The 21,576-nt window shown below is 32.9% G+C and overlaps 2 protein-coding genes across 4 annotated transcripts; both read right to left on the reverse strand.

The window, feature by feature from the left end:
* Nucleotides 1-1,141: 1,141 nt before the first annotated feature.
* On the reverse strand, nt 1,142-9,262 carry LOC117922985 (probable LRR receptor-like serine/threonine-protein kinase At5g45780). Of its 2 annotated transcripts, none has more exons than XM_034841235.1 (11): nt 8,949-9,262; nt 8,715-8,847; nt 8,484-8,555; nt 7,112-7,255; nt 6,971-7,029; nt 6,812-6,871; nt 3,861-3,926; nt 3,630-3,776; nt 3,200-3,538; nt 2,189-2,580; nt 1,142-1,743 (listed from the first exon to the last, which is right to left on the reverse strand). In XM_034841235.1, exons 1-11 carry the CDS (start codon nt 9,046-9,048, stop codon nt 1,417-1,419), a joined length of 1,839 nt encoding a protein of 612 aa, XP_034697126.1. In that variant the 5' UTR covers nt 9,049-9,262; the 3' UTR covers nt 1,142-1,416. The 2 variants fall into 2 exon arrangements, with proteins under 2 accessions (XP_034697126.1, XP_034697124.1); XM_034841233.1 differs by having other exon boundaries at nt 3,861-3,934; nt 6,958-7,029; nt 8,949-9,258.
* A 1,016-nt stretch (nt 9,263-10,278) lies between these two features.
* On the reverse strand, nt 10,279-15,292 carry LOC117922986 (shaggy-related protein kinase eta). 2 transcript variants are annotated; one of them, XM_034841236.1, is made up of 12 exons: nt 15,087-15,292; nt 14,078-14,170; nt 13,916-13,975; nt 13,561-13,833; nt 13,397-13,471; nt 13,263-13,319; nt 12,574-12,714; nt 12,414-12,464; nt 12,241-12,336; nt 11,853-11,936; nt 11,478-11,579; nt 10,279-10,890 (listed from the first exon to the last, which is right to left on the reverse strand). In XM_034841236.1, the coding sequence occupies exons 1-12, from the start codon at nt 15,099-15,101 to the stop codon at nt 10,795-10,797; spliced, it is 1,143 nt and encodes a 380-aa protein (XP_034697127.1). In that variant the 5' UTR covers nt 15,102-15,292; the 3' UTR covers nt 10,279-10,794. The 2 variants fall into 2 exon arrangements, with proteins under 2 accessions (XP_034697127.1, XP_034697128.1); XM_034841237.1 differs by lacking the exon at nt 15,087-15,292 and adding an exon at nt 14,804-15,039.
* Between the last annotated feature and the right edge of the window lie 6,284 nt (nt 15,293-21,576).

The following is a 21,576-nucleotide window of genomic DNA, read 5'->3' on the forward strand; positions in this document are numbered from 1 at the left end:
TAAATGAAATACTATATATAAAAATTATTTTTAAAACATATTTAAAAATATTAAAAATAGTTTTAAATTATTTCAAATTTTCAAACAAAGTTTTATTTTATAAAATATTATATAGCAATCTTTAAAAAACAATTATTAAATAGAGTTATTATTTCCATTTGGCTTTACATCCTCCTCCACTTCCCCTTGTCTATCTTCAACCTCAATTGGCTTGGCATCTTTTTCCACTTCCCCTTGTCGTTGAGACAAGTCATCATCCATATTTAGGTTCTCAAAGTCATTTTCAATTTTCATTTCATCGTCAACTATGGCACTTTCCCAACAAAGAAGATTAAATTCATCAAATACATTATGCATAGAGACCTCTATCATAAAGCCTTTTTTTTCCTTATTCGTGGCTTTGTAGAAGTAGCATAACCAAGAAATACCCAATGTTATTTTGAATCATAATTTCCCAAATTTTCTTTTATTGAGAATAAAATATCATCCAAATTTTTTTATTGGCTTTCCCAAATTTCAAAACTCTTGTTCTAAAAAAAACCAAAAAGATTATTGCAAGTTCATATTCGTTGAGTTAGGTTTTTTTATTTGCTTTTTCCATATTTCACAAACCTTGTTCTTAAAAACAAATAAATTGAAACGATTCTATGAATTTGTTTGAGTTAGGTAATGAAGTTTACGTTAGCATGTCTCAACCTTTTATGCGTGACTTCAATCATGCATGGCCAAAAAACATTATCTAAGATCATTATGTTTTTTAGTATTAATTATCTAAATATTTTCACTTCTATGATTTATGAAAATGATTTGAGTATTTTGAATGTCCTTTGTAATGCATCGGAACCTCTATCACAAAATTGACTTATATTTGATAAATTATGCTCCAAGTCTTCGACAAGTAAAAAATTTTGAATGATAAGACAATATCACTACCAATATTATCAATACTAAATATCATTTCTTTTTCTTAATTTATCTCACCTTGAGTGCCCATTCCTTCTTGGGTCTTAGAGGGTTAGTTTTTATTTATTTATTTATTGTAAACATACATTTACTTCTAATAATATTTCATTTAGCATAGATATACAAAATCCCTAATAACATGAAGAAGTGAACTTCTAAGTTCTAACAGCATAAAAAATAAGCACCAGAACAACCTGGTTAGAATTTTCCATGCAAATACCTTCATCTTAGTTGAATTGGAAAAGCTACACATAGTTATATTATACAAAATTCTTTGAGAGGGATCTGATTTTTTAAGTATCAATATTCACAATTGCAAGTAAGTTTTGTTTATACCAGTTGCTCACCTAGAGATGGGTTTGAGGTTGCTGCCCTATTGTAGTCCCAAAGTAACAAGTTAAGAGATTTTGGTATGTAATGCTGAATCTGGAAAAAGGATACGATAGTTACCAGTCACCGTGGTCCAGACAGCTCTATTGCTTCAATGATGAATGAAGATTCCTCATTGGCTTCACTGTAATTCCTGGACAAACTACAAGCCCTTCCCTCACCATTGAGGGTTCCTCCTCCTTGTGATTCCTCCTCCGCATGTCCAGACTGCCCAACCATACTTTCCAGGACCTTCAACACTTCAGACATCTTGGGCCTGAGGTTGGGATGGGGTTGAGTGCACAGCAGAGCAAGCCCTACAGCTTTTTCAAGCTCTTCTGTGTCGAAGCATCCCTTCAGATCCCTATCTATCAGCACTTCAAGCCTCTTCTCCTCCTGCAGGGTTCTAACCTGCACAATTCAACTAACACTTAAATTTTTATGACCCATAAAGAAAATGAGAAACAAAGGCCCTGTGAACTTAGAGATGCACACTCTCAGTTACTAAACAGAAAAGCAAAACATCCTATCCTCCCTAGGCGAATTCCATGCTAAATTTCCATGATGATTGCCAGCACAATGCATATAAAACAAGGTGAATGGATGAATTTGAGGGCAAAAAACCAGATAACACCAGGAAAAAAAAGGAAAACCCAGCAGAAAATTCTCGTACAAAGTCAAGAGCCATGTTGTGAATTAAAGTTTCATAACCAAAATCACCAACAGAAACAAAAGCTAATCATAAAAAACATGCATACTTCTGACAACTTTTCCCCCCTGATAAAAAAGGTCAATATGATAGCTGCATAGCAAAGAAAAAGTATGAAAATAGCAGATAGCATAGGAAACTACTTACCCAGTCAAGAATCATACCCTTCTGAACCTGACCATTTCCAGCATCTAATGCCTTTGGCCCTGTTATGAGTTCCAAAAGTAAGATCCCAAATCCAAAGACATCAGTTTTCTCCGAGGACTGTCCAGTTGAAAGGTACTCAGGGGCGATGTGTCCCACTGTACCCCGAACTGCAGTGGTAACATGTGAATCCCTCCTGTCTAACAGCTTGGCAAGTCCAAAATCCCCAACTACAGACTCAAAATTTTCATCAAGCAAAATATTTGCTGCTTTTACATCCCTATGAATTATTTTTGGATTACATTGTTCATGTAAGTATAACAGTCCACGGGCAGCCCCAAGAGCAATGTGCATGCGTCTGTTCCAATCTAAAGATGGTTTTTCTTGACCTGTGTCTGTCCAAGAGAATCAATATCATGTAAAGAGGAGAAATCTTCTACTTGATCTTATTTTTGTTTGAAAAGAAAGAAATCATGCTTCCAATGCAATTTGGTATTCAACAACGAATGAAAATTTTCTGGGTAACCAATCACTAACCTACTGGATATCATCACCCAAGTGAATAGCTATAATATATTTTTTTTTTTGATAAGTTATAGCTATAATATATATAAATGCCAAAATTGAATTAAAAAAATCTCCAAGTACATAAAATAGTATTTGGAAGGCCTAGAATAAAATGGAAAAAACTATCAAGAGTAATTTTCCTTTGTTCAAAAAAACACTTTCGTGCCCTGTATAAAAATTGTGATATTGTTTGAAATCACCTGTAAAGTAAAAAAAATATGTATGCCTCTAAAAGTCCACTTTCTTCCAGCAAATCATGTTGATTTCAGTAGAATGACAAACCTGTTTGAATGGTATGTAACTTGGAGAATGAAAACAATGCCAGTAAAATGAAGCTCATTCACATATAAACCTCATGATACATAGATCCTACTTCCTCAAATTCATTCAGAGAGAGAGAGAGTAACAAAGAACACAGGCAGACACAGCACCAAAATGGAAACAAACCTCTCAAGCGATCAGCAACACTCCCATTTGGCATATAAGGATAAACAAGCAACCTTTCATCCGATGTCATACAGAAACCATACAAGCGTAAGAGGTTTCGGTGCAGGGCCAACCCAATCATCTCAACTTCTGTTTGAAATTGCACTTCTCCAGTGAAATTGGGATCTTTCAGCCTTTTAACAGCCACAATTGTCCTATTTGGAAGATACCCTTTATAAACCACTCCAAATCCACCTTGTCCTAAGATGTTTTTGGGACTAAAATTGCTCGTAGCAATTTGTAGTTCACGAAACGAAAACCTCTTAAGATGACCGATATCAAATTCATAATCTTGCTGCACTGCAGATTCAAATAATCGGTGATTCTCACAATATTTGGCATCATTTGCATGCTTTATAAGAAGATGAAAACCAGTATAATTAGAAGGTACCATATGATGTAAACAGAAGGCGAGACCTGCACCAATGCACCAAACAGACAAGCAGAGTCATAGAAACCAGAAACGTGCAGCTGACACCTATGGCAACAGAAACCACCCATCGATGATGACCACTAACTTTCTCAGATGAACTTGTGCCTGCAAGTGAAGAATATTGCATAGGTGGTTATACTTACCACATCCTCAAAATATACCACACTTGACGGGTTAAGTGAAGATTACCATTTATTGGTTTTGCAACACGCATGCACGTTTGGGCAGATGATGAAGTGCATAGGAAATTGTTCCCTGTAATACTACAGTGAAAAACATGTAAACCTCCAAAAGAAAAAGGAAAAGCTGGAATAAGATAATGCAAAGAATTTCTGAATCAAGCTGGAAGTGCCTGTAAATAATTTGAACACAAACTGCAAAATCTACCATGCCACAAATATTGGCAGTTGCCATACATACAATTCAAAATACATTGCCTTCCTTTTATAAATGATGAGATTATACTACATTTAAATAAAATGGAATGGACACCATAACGAGAGGGAATTTGCAGAGAATGTTTCTATTTTATTACTTGTTGGGAGAACATAAATTTATCAAAAAACAGAAAATCCATGCATGAGGTGCAACATTTAGGATATATCCACCAACTCAAGATTTATAACAGAAGATCAATCTCAATCAGAAACGAATTAGCTAGAAATGCCATTTACAATGAAAGGAACCTATCCAGGACTCCGTTCAGACCTGACCAAGTAGCTTTGAGCATCCCATAAGAAGCAAACTTTGGTTTCTATATCATGCTATGCCAGAATTTGGTTTCACACATTTGTTTTTACATAAGCCAATTGGTTTGGTGTGATTGTTGGGCATTGTTTAGCAGATGGAAGTAAGCAGGATGACTGGACAAGACTGTTTTGCTCCTATAAAAAAACTATTAAGTGAGAATTGGGTTTAGATAAACTTTGCTGTACAATTTATTTTTTTTGGATAGATAAACTTTGTTGCACAATAAATGCCACTTTTCTTTTGACAGGATTTGGTATTTTAGTGTGGTTGTTGGGAATTGTATAGTAGATGGCAGGGAGAGGATGAGACCATTTTGATCATGCGGTTAAGTGGGGATCAAATTTAGATAAAATTTTATTATGTCAAGCACAGGCACCTTGAATAAAACTATACTTCACTCCCACTTTGGGAAATGAAGATAAGTTCTCTTCTACTCCAATTAAGAATCAACCAAACCTTCTAAACCATCAAGCTGCATCTACAAATCCACCACAAGAAGAAAGGAGAAGGTTTGAGGATTTTCTTCAGTTTGTTCACAAAAAGAAAGGAAAGAAAGAGAAGAGCAATGATGGGCCCCCACCTAAAAGCACTTCCATTTTGATCAAATAAAATGTTTTACTAAACTTGTCCTTTAAGTTCTGTCTCCTCACTTTTCAAGACAGTTCAATAATTGGAAACTTGAGTATGTAGAGAGATTCTCATGGAATTTGCACACTTTATTAATCAGAAGGGAAGAGGAGAACAAGTTGAGCTGGAAGGAAACCAAGTGTGACACTTTCTCTGTTATATCCCCCAATGCCTCCTTAGCCAAGGGAGGTAGAGAGATTTTCCCTGCAAGCATAGTGTGGAGTACTAGGGTACCAATGAAGGTAGGCTTTTTTGCATGGAAAGTGACATTGGGCAGAATTCTGACGCTAAACCAGATCAAAAGAAGAGGATGGATTTTGCCAAATAGACGTTTCTGGTGCAAAAGTGAGGAAGAATTGATGAATTGTTTGCTTCTTTATTGTTCCAACGCAAGAATGTTGTGGCATCTGATCTTTTCTCTCTTTGGAGTGGTATAGGTAATGCACTATTCAATTAGAAGGAACCTATTGAGTTGGCAAGGCTCACTCCTGGCAAAGTAGCAGAAAAATATTTGGAGGGCTGCTCCCTTGTGTTTATTTTGAACTTTAGGGAAGGAAAGAAATGGGAGGTTGTTTAATGATGTTGAGCATTCAGACCAAGCAATCAAATTTAGTTTTATGTCTAGTTTTTTGGATTGGGTTAGAATGTACATAACAAACCATTCAATGTAAATGATAGAATTTGTAGAATGGACCTTCAAGTAAGGAGAGGGAGACTTTTTTGTTTACCCTTTCCTTGTTTACCCTAGGCAACTATTCTATACACCGTGTGTACTTTGATGCACCTCCTCTTAGGCGCTTTTAAAATATCTTTTCATTTGTCTATCAAAAAACGTTTCTGTCTCCTAGCAACTCATTTTCTGTTCTCTCTTCAAAAGAGAAATCGAACAAGGGGAAGTGAAAATTTCTCAAGTTCACTTCTTTTTTAGTGGACCAAATGGACCACATGTGGAGAATTCTAATCTTCCAAATCATCTGGAAGAAAGTAGTGTCAACCATGACATGCTGAAAGAGCTCCCCTACCACACTGATATAGCCTGCATTATTTTTTCTCTTTCCACTTTCTCATGTAAATTTCAGGGTTTGCATACCATCATAAACAGAAGATATGACCCAAAGAGGAAACCATTAGTACTTGCAGAGTTCTTGTGCCCCTCCCTACCTCCCATCTTCAGTTCTTTGCAAGTTCATCAGGATCAGAAAATCAGTCATTTGATTGAACATGAATCAAATCAGTACCCTAAAGAAATAGATATTATAACTACTTATAGCAGTCAATGAGGATGAATTTCTGCTGCATCAAATTAATAGTTCACCAATATTTGGCTCTAGAATTTGTGAGAAGCAACTGCCATATTTCTCAGAAGAGAATTTTAACATAAGCAGGGGAATATCTTAAAAAATCACCAACTAAATCAGTTTAGGTAAATTACATAAGCTCCTTTACCTTTATTACAGGATCATCTTTGCTATAATTACTTTGAAACTTTAACTATTCAAATCAAATGTTCAGCTGAAAGAATGCTAATAGAAAATCCATTTATATTCTTTATAGGCAATGGATGTTTAGACAGATGGATTTTTCACCACCACTAAATGGCTGCAGCAATTGGTATCAATTTGTTGAAAGATGTAAAATATAGTCACATCAAATTCATAATGTTCAAAGGGAGATTGATCCATCTAAGCTGTTGGTCCACCAAAAAAACAAATGCAGCAATGCTTTTCTATGAAGGTAAGATGCATTTCCACTAAAGATTTCACCTGTAGTCTTTTGCCAGTATGTTTGGAGTGGGACCACTGAGATTGTTGAATGATAAGTCCCTGAAATATTGAAGTAACATTGAATCAATCACCATTTTGCATTATATAAAGATAGAAAAGACAGCTTCTGTGTGTGGGAGACCTACAAGAATGAAAGACCTGTAAGATTTGCAACAAGCCCAGGGATCTGTCCAGACAACTTGTTTCTACTAAGCCGCCTGAAAAATGTAGCACACTCAAAGTTATCATGACAGTTGGTAAGCAAATTGGCACCAAGTTGAACAGTCAAGCCATACTTACAAGTAATTTAGATGAGTCAGCAAGCCTAACGAGCTTGGAATTTCACCAATGAACTGGTTATCTGAAAGGTCGAGAGTTTGAAGCGCAGAAAGCTTCCCAATCTCAACAGGGATAGGACCAGATAATTGATTGTTCTGTAACCACCTGCAAGGTTAATAAAAAAGAAGGCTTTTGAAACAAAATTATAATTCCGAGGTTAAAAAATGGCTATCACATTCTTGTAATGAACTTAAAATATTGATACAAATTTTCAGATAAACATAAGCAGACAATCAACTTTCATTTAGATGCCTCCTAATGCACATTAAGAATTCCCCGTAAAGAGGCTACTATGATAAAACTCCCAATCCCAAATTATAGACTTTTGTCTAAAGGATAGGTAGTCAAACATTATCTTGTGAAAAATAATAATAATTCCACAAATATTTGAGTATTGAAAATACTTCTTTTAAAACTATTCCCCCACACATATTCAATCTTGATTTTTTTCTTACACAATAAAATTCTTGACTAAAATCTGAAATCAGTGGATAATTCGAGAAAATCCAAAATTCCACTGACAACATGATCATCAAAATCTCACTTGATAAATAATGACAAAAACTGGGTTACCTCAAAAGGCTATGGTAGGACATATAAAATGTGGATAATGGGATCAACTAAAACAACAAACTTTGATTAAATGATTCTTATTCTTCCTCCTAATTTCCTCTTTGCAATAAAAGTATAAAACTAAAGAATCAAGACCTAATACACAAGAGATTTGCATTTTCTAAGATGAATATTTATTAACCAAGGCTCCTACTTTAAAAGTAAAACCCAGCTTGCACTTAAATTTCACTTACCTACATCTATAAGTAATCTACACAATCTCAACCCATAATACCAAATTTTAAATTAAGTGATGTGCCCACATATCCCTTTCCATTCAACATACCCAACAGAAGGAAAGAACATGCAGACAACAAGAGTCTAAATGTCATGATAAGTAAATGACCCAAAGAACCCTTAGTTATTGTTTGAAAAATAGTGCATTGGATTTGTTTTAGCCAAATGAGCAGCATGATCAAAGTCATGTATACTAGAGAGCAGTTTCTCTGCCCTCCAATTTCCTTTTCCCTTATCCATGTATGATTTATTTGTGCAAATTATTCGAATTTTTTAAATCAGGTCTTGTTGAATTGAGCTGAGTTTTGAGCCCTTGGCAAATGAATCTTACTGATTAGGATGAACACTAAAGCCTAATTATGGATTAAAGTTAATAGCTCAATGGATAGTAGCCCAGTGATTCCAAACTCAGAAAACATTTAACCAAATTTGCAATAGAAGTTGTGAAGAAAAAGAAAAAATAACAATAACAGAATAAGCTTACAATGAACGGAGATGACTCAAATTCCCAATACTGGGAGAAAGGGTTCCCGATAAGCCCACGCTAGACATAGAGCTGTCAAGAGTCGAGAACTTTTATTAAGTGCAAAGATATAGTAAAACTCAGCAGATTTGGGCATTGAATAAACTATAAACCTACACCCAACTGACTGAAAAGCAGAGTTCCATTTTCACGGCAACCAAACAGAGGAAACGGGGGCAGTGGTAGACTTACAGAGAAATGACGAAACCCTCAGGAGTGCAACCCACCATGTTCCAAGTACAGGGATCAACAGAGTTAATATCCCACCCATCAAGCACATTCGACTCATCATTCATCTTGTTCTTCATTGCCATCAAAGCGGCCACTGTCCAAACAAAAAGTGAGGAAGAGACATCAACAACAACAATAATAAAGAAGAAGAAGAAGAAGAAGAAAGAAGATAGCATGAGAGAAGAAGGCAACAACCTTCATAGTTAACCCCCTTGGGAGAGAGAAGACTAATGGAGGCTCCACCCATGATGGGCAAACAAAACAACACCCACAACATCAAAACGGCATTATCCATGATTATGGAGTTGAGTGAGATTTGGTGAGTTTTTCCTGACACTGGAGACTAGGAGGTTGATTCAAGTTGAAGTCACCTCCGTTACTGTTCAGCCACTCTCACACCTTCCGCATTTTAAGGTCCAATGGAGCTCTAAATTCATCATCATTATTATAATTATAATTTCTCATTACTAAACCTGATCTCGATTGCCCCACCTTTTTCTATTTCCTAAAATTAAATAAAAATATCAGGGGGAGAAGTGACGAAAGAAAATGGCGGAAAGAAAGGAGGAAAGGGTGATGAAAGGAGCACCAAGCACAGCAAAGTCAAATGCTATTGAAAATGATGTGAGCGAGAAAAAATTAAAAATAAAAGTGGGTAGTGGCCGGGGACGGGGGACCTCTGCTTCGAAAGAAGAAAAAAGTCTTGAGATTTTAATGCCGTCAGAGACTGTCGGCTTGTCGTTTTCTCCCTTCCTGGACATGGTTTTCAAATGCCTATGATGCCTATGATTTGACGCCCTCCACTGCTTCTTGCTTGCTACTGAGGTGAATCATGTTGGACACCACATTGTAAACAAAAATTTATCAAGCTTTTCTCGTGTTTCTGTTTTTCATTTTTGTTTTTTCGCTTTTTGTCTTGTTTTCTCTCTCTTCATAGTGGAAGCTCGAGCATTACAAACTCTGATGATGGTGTTTGGAGATTAGACTTTCATACACATCTATAATGCGTACCAAATTAATGTTACTTAACTGTAACTTTGTAACTTACTATTGTGGTACTCAAATTTCAACCCTGATATAGTCAAAAACAAGAAAGGACAAGTTTTTTCAACAGACAAAAAGCGACATATACGAGCCCTCAGCCCTCTCTTGTTGAAAAGCCTGATGGAAAAGAAAGGGGAGTTTTGAAATTTGCGCACCCGCACACAAAATTTGACTAAACTGGACCGGTTGGACATTCATTACAGCACCACCTAATCATTCAATGAAACATGAACATGCGAACCAGATAATTGAGATAATTAAAGCCAACCAACAGCAGCATCACACACCTACCCTTCTTACATGATTAACAACATTGGTTCATAATTCACTTGGGTCATTCATTCTGTAGCAGACAAATGATCCAACAGCCGGGAGTCAAGAAAGAAAAAAATCGATAGGGACCCAATTCTTATGAGAGTATTTTTAAGGCTTTTCATATTCTCATTTCTGTATGGGTAGTAGCAATGGGGAAAGAAAAAGGGGAACACAATCATCAATTCTTTAAAATTAAGCTAGGAGGCTGGTCTCTCCACAAATTGAAACCACTTATCTTTAATACAATTCGGTTTGTACCAAAACAACCATGAAGATAAAAGTAGAAACAAGGAAGTAAACAAACCCAACAAGAAACTCACTACCCCTTTGCAACGGCCATTTCCTTTCAGAGCCCTCCTCTCGTAGGCATTATACAATTCACCTCATCTTTTCATTCTGCTAACAGCTTTTGATCAGTTCAAACTCAAACTATATATACTATCAAACATATACAGGTAAGAAAAAGCATTTGGGGGATAAGGGAGGAAAGACATCATAAAAGAGAAGCATCCAAGTCAATAAGTTGCAGCCATCCACCCACTGGAGTCTTTACGTAATTCTTGTAGAGCAAGAAATGCTGCTGGTCAGGCCTCACTGCATGGGGGATTTAGAACACAGATGGCACATCCCTTGGTGGCTCATTCATCAATTAGCAGAAATCAATTCAACATCACAAATAAATTTATGTGCCTGCTGGGTGGAAAAAACTTAGGCCTATTTGCCTCCTCACATGCTCCGGTATCAACTTATTAACAAGCTCAGGAGAAGCCCCAGATAACTGTGAATCACAATAAAGATAACAAGTGAACATTAAGAATATCTTGGACCAGAAACATACAAAAAGAAATCATAATACTAGAACTAAGAAATTGCACATTTGCAGAACAATTTCCCAATACAAAGCAACTTAACAAAGGCTTATTCCAACAAATGCAGACAAAGCCAATTGCTTTAGACAATTATATGAATCATGAACAAAATCCATATATATATAACAAGCCTAAAATGCATAGGTAACCTACTAATGACAGTCATGCATATTGTTTCCACAATGAAGGTATCTCCATCAAAACAGGTTCAATTCAGCATGAAAGACTAAAAATTCACATCATAAAACTGAAGATGATCTAGAAATATCAGTAGACCCATTTGATTTATTGAACTCAATTCTTGTTAATATAGTTATGTGCAAAAGGATCTGTGTTTAAAAGGCCTCTCATTATATTGAACAAAATTGAAAGGCCAAAAACCCAGAAGTCCAACAACATGAAGAAATTATGGACAGACATGTTCAGGCTGGAGACAAGAAATTAGTTTAGAAATTATATAGAATAAAAAATATAAAAATAAAATAAAAACCCTTACTTCCTGCTTAAAATTGAAGAGAGGTGGTAATGGACGACCATTTGGCAGGCGGGCATTGGGTTCTCGGAGCTCATCAAAGAAAGGATGTGCACATGCTTCTAGCTGCAATGACAAAAATATAGCTTAGTCAAAGAGGATGGAAATGGACAATGTATATTCAAAATAGTACTACTAATAATTACTTAGGATTTAAAGAAACTATAATACAACCCAAAGGGAAAAGCCAATCCAATGAGAAAATGGAGAAAAAAATTACTATAAACTAATAAATTGGCAAGTAATTAGTCAACCTCAATGAGTCCTCATGAAAGTTTCCTAAACTATCAACCATATGTAACCATATATCTAGAAAAGTCATAGCAGAATCAAACTCACAGCTGTGCAGCGAAGACTTGGTGAGTATTGCAGAAGTCGAGAAGCAAGATCGATTGCTTCAGGAGGCATTCGTTTGTGAAAGACCTAAACCCAAGAATTTAAACATCAATGTGAATCCTCTTTCACCAATTTGACATAGCATTTACAAAAATACGTGCACCAGTTAGAAATGGAGCCCACATTCCCACCAGGAACAATACAAGAAAAAAAATTTAAGCCATCTAAAGATTTCAAACCATGCATGACAAAAGCAAAAACTGATGAATACAATAAAAAATTGTCTTCAGATCATTATAGATAATATAATGATCTACGTTGTTATTAACTGGTCTCATCTACGTTGTTATTAACTGACAAAACCACAATAAAGGGGAAATAAAATGCAAACCTTGTGCCAAGGGTGTGCTTTTATCTGTGGAAACCTAAAATCAGTATAACTCGGATTCATACAGCGAATTTCTTCCCGCGTTGGTGTACCAAGAACCTGCCAGACAAAATGCAAGAATTTAACAAATGATCACCAGAACTACATGATTTCGAACACTAAAAATCAAATTGCACCTTGATAATCTCAACTAGCTGGTCCACTGCATTCTCTCCAGGAAACAATGGCTGTAACCGAAAATAAGTCAAATGAACAAAATTTTATCACAGAACTAAAATACATTTCCAGATATTGGCAGAAAGTGCAAAACTGAAAATTGCTGTGCAAATTGTTCACCTGGCCTAGAAGAAGCTCAGCTAGGACACAACCAGCTGACCATATATCAATTGAGGTTGTATACTCTGTGGCCCCAAATATGAGTTCAGGTGCTCGGTAGAAACGAGAACATATGTATGATATGTTCGCTTCACCTTTAACCTGATGAAAATTGGATTCATGGTGAAAACATGAAATATATCATAGAAAGAAAAAACAAGCAAAGACTGTCTTCCTACTGAGTACTGACTACCATGAAAGATTTGGTATGGAGCAAATTCTTCTTGAAACATATATTGAAAGGAACTGATCATCTCAAGAGCTAATGATTAGTAGAAATAACCGTTAAATGGTGTAGATTACATGATTAGATGATTAGGTAATTTATAGAAGGACAAGAGGATCAACTAAAATGCTCTTGAACCCACAAAATTAGAACATTATCAGGTGCAGGTTTCCTAAATCAATTTGCCTTCGAATGAACACTTCATATGCCCTCAAATACGACATCATTAATCAAGAAACATAGCATTAATTTCTTAATTTCCTTTAATAGTTTTATGCCAAATAGAAGTAAGATAGGCTGTTGCTAGATTGGCACCCCTCAAGATACTAGGAGAAGAATAAAGTATCAGAGAAGTTCTGGTAATACTTTGGAATAAAACAAAATAAAACTGAAAGGCCAAATGAAAATGAAAGGATTGACATACTAGCACTTTTGCACTTCCAAAGTCACAAAGCTTAACTTGGTGAGTAAGTGGATCAACCTGTAGAGAAGCCAAAAATTAATTCATTGATGCAGTTGTAACTCATTATTTTAAGCAACAGTCAGAGAAGAACATACTAGAAGATTTTGAGGCTTCAAATCCCTATGGCAAACTCCAGGAACACTGTGGATATATGCCAGGCCCCTGAAAATCTGGGATACATCCTCAACTTAATTAATATCTGGAGAGATAAAAGATAAAATATATATCCAAATTCCAAAGTGGGAAGTATTGCACATACTTGGTAAGTGTAAAGTTTCACATATATAAGAGGCATTCGCTGTTTTGCATTGCTGTAGTGCTTCAAGACCCGATACATAGTCTCAGGGACATATTCCATTACCAAGTTGAGGAAAAGTTCATCTCTACTTGTAGTAGAAAAGAAACAATGTTTTAGGGAAATGACATTTGGATGATCCATCGTGCGCATTAACTGCAGCTCACGATTCTTATATCTTCTGTCCTGCAAAACCTTCTTTATGGCCACAGTCTCTCCAGTTTCCAAGCATTTTGCCTAACAGAAGCGAGGAACCAAGACATGAAATAAAAAGAAAATGATATTGACACAAATAGTTGCATAATTAATATCCATGTACCTGAAAAACAATTCCAAATGACCCGGTACCCACAACACGCTCTGCCATGTAACTGATGGTCTGCAGTAAGCATCACAAAAAATTATATAAAACCGTTGACAATCATATTTCCACTCACAATTTGGAAGAGAAATTGTTTGTGAGCATTCAAAGTAGTTATACCTGTTTGGGCTCCCCATTTTTCCCTCCAATTGTGGTGGAAATGATGTGACCTGTGACAGGATCATTCCCATCAACAACAGGGGCAGAGATTTCCTGTAACAATAATCAAGTCAATGTTTCAAGAAGTGTTAATTCAAGAGCATTTGCATCACATAAGTAGAAGAAAATTTCGGAAGAGCAAATACAATATAAACCCACGTTAACTGTTAAGTACGACTTTGAATAGGTGACTATAAACATATATGACCCCTATAACAGCCCAGAAAATCGAAGAATCGGGTTTTCTAGGAGCTCAAAATCAAGCATGTTGAAAGTCAAGAAAAGAAAGATGCCCAAGAGAAACCATTAATTGCTAAAAAGTGTTAAATGCCTAAATATTTGCAGGTGAACAAAGAAGAACCAAAGCCACCAAACCATGAAACAATATGGATCAGAATGAAGATGGGCATATTTCTATAAGAAAAAACAAACTGAATCAGGCAATCCAAGCACCATACGAGGAATTGAAGAAGAACGACTTAATACAAATCATTTAAACACGACTCATACAAGAGACAAAAGAAAAGCACGAGCAAACCTCAAATCACAACAAAATCATAGAACAAAGCCCTGATCTAACCAAAGCTTTCAGTAAAGTCCATATCAATCAGCAAAAACAACAGGAAAGATCTTCAAAACCACCGGAACACAGAGATTTCTAGCAATTCCAGGTGAAAGAAAACGAACCATAAAAGCTTCAAATCAGGAAGAACAAGAGCCAAAAGGAACACATCCAGCTAGATCTCTAGAAAACCAACCAGAACCAGCGACGCAAACCTCTAATTTCCCCCTAGGTTGGCGAGAAAATGCAGGAAAACAAAAGAACAACAAAAAAACCCCAAACCCCAACCTCAGGACAAGAGAAAAACAATATAACTGGAGTTCGTCATTTGTCTGAGAAACAAAAAGAGCAAATAAATGAGGAAGAAAAAAAGGTTGGGAAAACGGAAGAGATAGAGAGGAATGCAACCTTGTCGTCGGACATGAGGATGAGATTTTCCGGCGGGCGACGAGAGAGAATCTTTCACTTTCTCATTGTATGGGAAATGGAGGCCCCAGCCACAACAAGCCCATGTGCTTCCACCTCCCTCCCTCTACTCCTTTTTCTTTCCTTTCCCCCTCTCTTTCTCTCTCTCTCCCTGAATGGATTATGGAGACGTCGTTTCTCTAAATTTTTTTGTTATGCCACGCTAGGAATGTGATTTGGACTCCATGGCTCTCGCTTTGTAGTCTTACCACGCAAAGATAACTAACAAATAAATAAATAAATATAAAAACAAAGAAAAAAAAAGGGACATTTTTCATTTTTTTAAAAATATATAATTTTTTTAATTAATAAATCAAATATGAAAAAAAAAATTAAAAAGAAAATATGAAGATGGGGTGGTGGTGTCGGTAGTGGTCAAAGCAAAAAGGGAGAAGTCTGAAGTCTGATGCACTGTGGAGGCAGCACACCACTGTTACGCTGGCGCGACTTTGACAGCAGATGAACATCACCTCAAGATGCTGACACGTGTCCCACTGCAGAAAGTGATTGGATGCTCACCCCCAAACACTAGGCCCCATCGCCCCATCATTCCACCTTCTCCTCTCCCACCTGCCCCACTCCCATTATTTTATTTTTTTATTTATTTCTTTTTTTTTCTATTATATTATTTAATTTTAAAAATTTTATAAAAATAAATCTATTCACAGTTGGTCGGTTTTCAGAAAGAGACAAGTGGACAAGATTTCAAAATTTACCGAATCAATTACCACTCTCATCATTCTCGATAAAGGCACTTGGGGTGAGATGGGTATAGTAACAGTCAATTAGTAATTCAATGAGGAGCTTCCTAATTATGAGCTCTCCATTTTTTACCAAATGGAATTCAATTTAAATCCAATTTGTTTGGGCATGTTTGGAATCATCTTCAAATTTATTTTTCAAAAAATAATTTTCAAAAACACTTTTTAAAAATATTTTCATAATATTTCCTTGAATAAAAGCTTATATATTTATAAAAAAATTACTTTTACCATACATCTTAAAAAGGGAAATTGGAGACAAAAAGGCTAAATAAAATAATGACAGTAAAAAGGGGGAATAGGGAAAGGGAAGTGGAGGGTGGGGGCCGGAAACACAAGGGGCAAAGAGAATCCAAAGGAAATAAAGTAGATCCAAATGGTAAAAAAGGGACGGAATAAGGCCAGATGAGAATTACATAAGTTTCACATTTGACTATTGGAATCAGACAATTCACTTCTTTTCAAGCTTTTGGAGGCTTGGGATTTAGGGTTAAATGCCACTGACCCTTAAGTTAAGCCTAATCTTATGTTTGTTGAATTGCTTGCTTTCATAGCTTCACTTCACATATCATTTCTTTCTTCTTATATTTTTATCATTTTTAATGCCTAATTTTTATTTTTATTTTAAATTTTGATGTCATTTACTTGGGATGTGTAGACTTATATCATCACTAGAAACATGTGAAGTATATGGGTAACCCGATAACGAAAGTTTTGCTTCGATCACTGAAAAATGAAAGGATTAAATTTTTTAAGATGAAAATTCAAGTTTTTCATAGGAATTTGAATGAAATATAATTGAAAGGACCTTAACTATTAAGGGTTAATAGAATGATACACACTTTTACCCCTAAATTATACCCTCTATAACATGATTATGGTATATAAATTGACCTTTTATTATAAAAAAAAAAAAAAAAAAAGAAAAGAAAAAATAATTGAAATTGATCAAAATAGAATAAAAAAATTATGAAAATTAAAGTTATGTTGAGGACTTAATGAGTTTAGGAAAATAGGTCTTATTTAAATAATTAAGAACACATTTGGTAGTAATTTAAGAAAAAAAATGTTTTTTTTTTAAAAAAAAACTATGTGGTTGGTAAATTTTAGGAAATATTTTCAAAAATCAAAAAAACCATTTAGAGTGTTTTATAAAGAAACACTTAGAAAACATTTGGTACCAGTTTTATAAAACGTTTTTAACTTTTTTAACACTTAAATAATAAAAAAAATCAATGTCTTAAAATTGTTAAAAATGCTTCAAAAAATCATTGTCAAATGGGTTTTTAGAGTACATTTGACAGTATTTTTAATAAAGGGTTTTATCGCAAAGTTTTTTTTTTATGAGAATTACTTATCTAGAGTGTGTTTGATAATGATTTTAAGAAATGTTTATAACTTTTTTAAAACTTAAATAATAAAAATTTTCAAATGTTATAAATATTATTAACGCTTCATAAAATTACTACCAAAATGGTTTGAGTGCATTTGAAAGTGTGTCAAACACACTCATAGAGTGTGTTCGACAATGATTGTGTTTGATAATGATTTTACGAAGTATTTATAATATTTCTAATACTTGAAAGATAAAATTTTCAAGTATTAAAAATGTTAGAAACGTTTTTTTTTAAGTGCATTTGACATTAATTATGTGAAGTGTTTTTAGTTTTTTTTTTTTAACATTTGAAATTTTTTATTTTTCAACTATTAGAAAGGTAAAAAACACTTCTTAAAATCATTACCAAATACAAGCTAAGAACCATTTGACAATGATTTTAGGAAACGCTTTTAATATTTATATAGTTTAAATTTTCTATCATTTAAATATTAAAAATGTTAAAAATATTTTTTAAAATTACTCTCAAACTGAAAACATTTCCTAAAAACATTTATAAATTGGCTCTTAATAGATGGTTTTCCTTAAAATTGATAAAAAAAAAACACTTTAAATAGATAAAGGATAAAATACACTCTAAATAACAAGTTGAATTTTTTATTCATGAATTTTTAGTTTTTACCAATTTTTAGTTTTTTTTTTTTTTAAAAAAACAAAACAAAAAGCAATAACATTAGAAGGCGTTATGCAATAATCCATAGTTTTTGTTTTTATTTTTAACTTCCTATGAATTCGAGGGTCTGAAAATAATTAAGAAATTATTCAAGGGTAGTAAAAAAAAATGTTTGTACAAAATTCCATGATGAAGTGTTAGAATGCATGATATACTTTCTCTATCCAAATCTTATAAGTTTTAACTTTTTTGAAAAATTGGTCATTTAACGTGATATCACAATCTCGATTCAAGATATATCATGTGTTTGAATCTTATATAATTCATGGGCTTAGATTTCAACGACCTAGATATATTGAATCTCATTATGTAACTGTTCATAGGTTCAAATTTCAACGACCTCACCATGTCTAATCTTATAATGGAAGCTCAAATTTTGCATTTTGAACCCTACCATGTCAAATATCATTATTTAATCATCTCGTGTAAGCTCTATTTGAAATCACTACATAAGACTAGTGTAATTTGACCATCAACTCATGAATAGAACATGTCTATTATCCAATAAAACATAATTAAAAAAAAAACCTTGTCTTTAATGTTTATTAGCTAAAGCTACAACTCGGGTCCATTGTTTGAGTTAATAGTTAACTCGAGTTTAACCTAATCCAACTTCTAACCCAAAGTATTTAATTCAAACTTATTTCTTTAAATTCGAGTTAAGTTGGGGTTAATTATAATAGATTTAAGTTGATTGAGTTAGATTTGTTTTGATCGAGTTTAAGTTATTTGAACCTTAATTCAAATCCAACCCAAATTGTGGTTACAGTGAAAAAATCTAACTTAAAATCGACTCAAATATTAAAAATGATTATCTAAACCTGACAAAATATCAAATTCTTAATATACACCCTTATTATTACCTATATAATCGATTATTATAAATTTATAAACAATACTTATGACGCTAAACAAAATGAATTACAAAAATTGTAAAAACATATCATTTGTTTCTCTAAGTATTACTATTAATCTAATTTAGAGTTGATGTTTCAAAAGAAAGGAGCAAACATTGCACCACCAAAAACTAAGAATTCTTCTTATTTCTCAAAATATGGAAAGAATCATGTATTTAATATATATTTAAATATTTAAAAATAAGTTATTATAATTAGATTTAAACATAATATTTGAATAAAGATTTAAAGTCAACATATCATTTAATATATTTAAATTTATTAAAATTATATAATAATTATTATATTTAAAATGTTTTAAGTCATTAAGGTCATATATATGAGAGAAATGAAATATTAAAAAATAACCTTGAATATTATTTTAAAAATAAAAACAAAGTCATATTAGTGCAATAATAAAATAAAAAGTATTTGTAAAATAATAATATTAATAAAATATATATTTTTTTATAAGGTGATTATAGATTTCCTTCCAATTCTTTGCCAATTTTAAATAGTTAAAAATCAATAATTTTTTTTCTTATTTCATTATTCATAATTACTTAGGATTTTGGTAATTATTTTAGAAAACAGTTTTATATTCTCTAGAAAAAAATAAAAAATAAAATAAACACATTTAGTAACTAAAAATTGTTTTTGGTTTTTAAAAACAAAAAATATGGTATTTTGAGATAATATTTTTTAATTATTTTATGATACTTTCACTTGTTTTAAAAAATAATTATATAAGCATATATAATAATTAAAATTAAAATACTAAACATAAAAATCATTTTTAAACATATTTAAAATATTAAAAATAGATTAAAAATATTTTATGTCTTTAAACGGACTTTTGTTATAGGAAATACCAAAAAATAGTTTTCAAATTTTGTTTTTAATAACTATTTTTGAAAATAATTATCAAATAGGTGGCTAATCACTTTAATCAAATTTTTTATTTTGAATCTATTTCCTTTCATTTACATTTTAATTCCATTTTTTTAATTCTATTTTCTATAATTTAGTAAACATTTCGAAAGTTAATGGGGATTCTTTTTGAAAAAAGACTTACCATACATGGTGTTAGAAAAATAAGACAAATAAACAATTAATCTGCCATTCCAAGAATGCAAACAAATACCAATGTCTCGAGCTAATTTGTCTTTTCTATCAACACAATTCAAGTGGAAATAGTGTGTAACAATTTTTGCATTAAAAATGAAAAAATGGACAGTGAGAATTCTAAGAGATAATTTATCAACCTAATAGAAAGTAAGACACAAAACACCAAAATTTATTCGGATTCGACGGTTCGCCTCCATCCATGGGTCAAACTTAAACAAAAGTCTTAAAAAAAAACAAAAAAGAAAAGAAAAATCTAAAAAAAAACAAAAAAGAAAAGAAAAATCCACGTTTCTTTCAATGAATTTGGTGGGAGAAGAAAACGAAAAGCGTGTCGTAATTGTTTTTAAAATAATTTTGTATTATTCAAAATAAAAGGTATTTGATAATTAAAAGAAAAAAGTTTTTATTTTAAAAAATAAAAAATAAGATGTGTTTTAAATGATATGTTTTAGTTATTTTTATTGAGAGTTGTTGGTGATGTCGAAATTAGGTATGTGTTATCTAAGCATCTTTGGAAGGATGCAACTCAACCCGATACCATGATCAGAATAATGGAACCCTTCTAGTACCACTTATCAAGAGATGCTTCTCCACGCTTTGTACCTTTTCATATCATTACTTGATTGTTGATAAGATCATGCTCACAAGATCACATCCTGTATTTGACATTTAATCGAAAAAGTTTGTGAACATCCCGTGATCATTCTAAAGTTCACACGTAATATCCCTGTTTATGAAGCGAACACACCTATTATAACAATCAAAGGAAAAACCCCAAAGAATACTAAAAAAGATTGTTTTCGATTGTTTTAAAAAACAATTATATAAATATCAAGAATGATTAAAATAAAATACTACATATAAAGATTACTTTTAAAACTTATTTGAAAAAGTATAAAATATGTTAAAAATATTTCAGATTCTCATCATACTCTTGTTCTATAAAATATTGAAAAACAGTTTTTATAAACTATTCTCAAAAGCTGTTTTCAGAATTATTTTAAAAAATATCGATCAAACGTTTCTAAAAATATAAAATATGTTAAAAATGTTTCAGATTCTTGATCAGACTCTTGTTCAATAAAATATCGTAGAACAATTGTTATAAAATCCTTTGAAAAACTGTTTTAAAAAAATTGATTATAAAAATACTGGTCAAACATATCCCTAACTTTTTTTATTTATAAAAATATACCTTTATTTTATAAAATATAAAAAAATGGTTTTTATAAACTATTTTCAAAAGTTGTTTTCGGAATTATTTTTAGAAATATCGATCAATTATGTTAAAAATATTTCAGATTCTTCATCAGACTTTTGTTCAATAAAATATCGGAGAATACTTTTTATAAAATCCTCTGAAAATCTGTTTTTAAAAACTGATATTAAAAATACTGGTCAAACATATGCCTGACATTTTATTTATTTATTTTTTCAACCTGCGGCTATTCCCTTTTTTATTTTTCGGCAAAACCCTTGCAATTCTGCTAAGCACCTCCCCTTTAAGAGGTGCTTGTGCCCATGCATTGGACCCAAGATTTGGTTCCGGTAACAGCCATCAATGGAGCGCCCCATCAAC

Source organism: Vitis riparia, chromosome 10, assembly GCF_004353265.1.
Source record: "Vitis riparia cultivar Riparia Gloire de Montpellier isolate 1030 chromosome 10, EGFV_Vit.rip_1.0, whole genome shotgun sequence".
Lineage (NCBI taxonomy): Eukaryota > Viridiplantae > Streptophyta > Magnoliopsida > Vitales > Vitaceae > Vitis > Vitis riparia.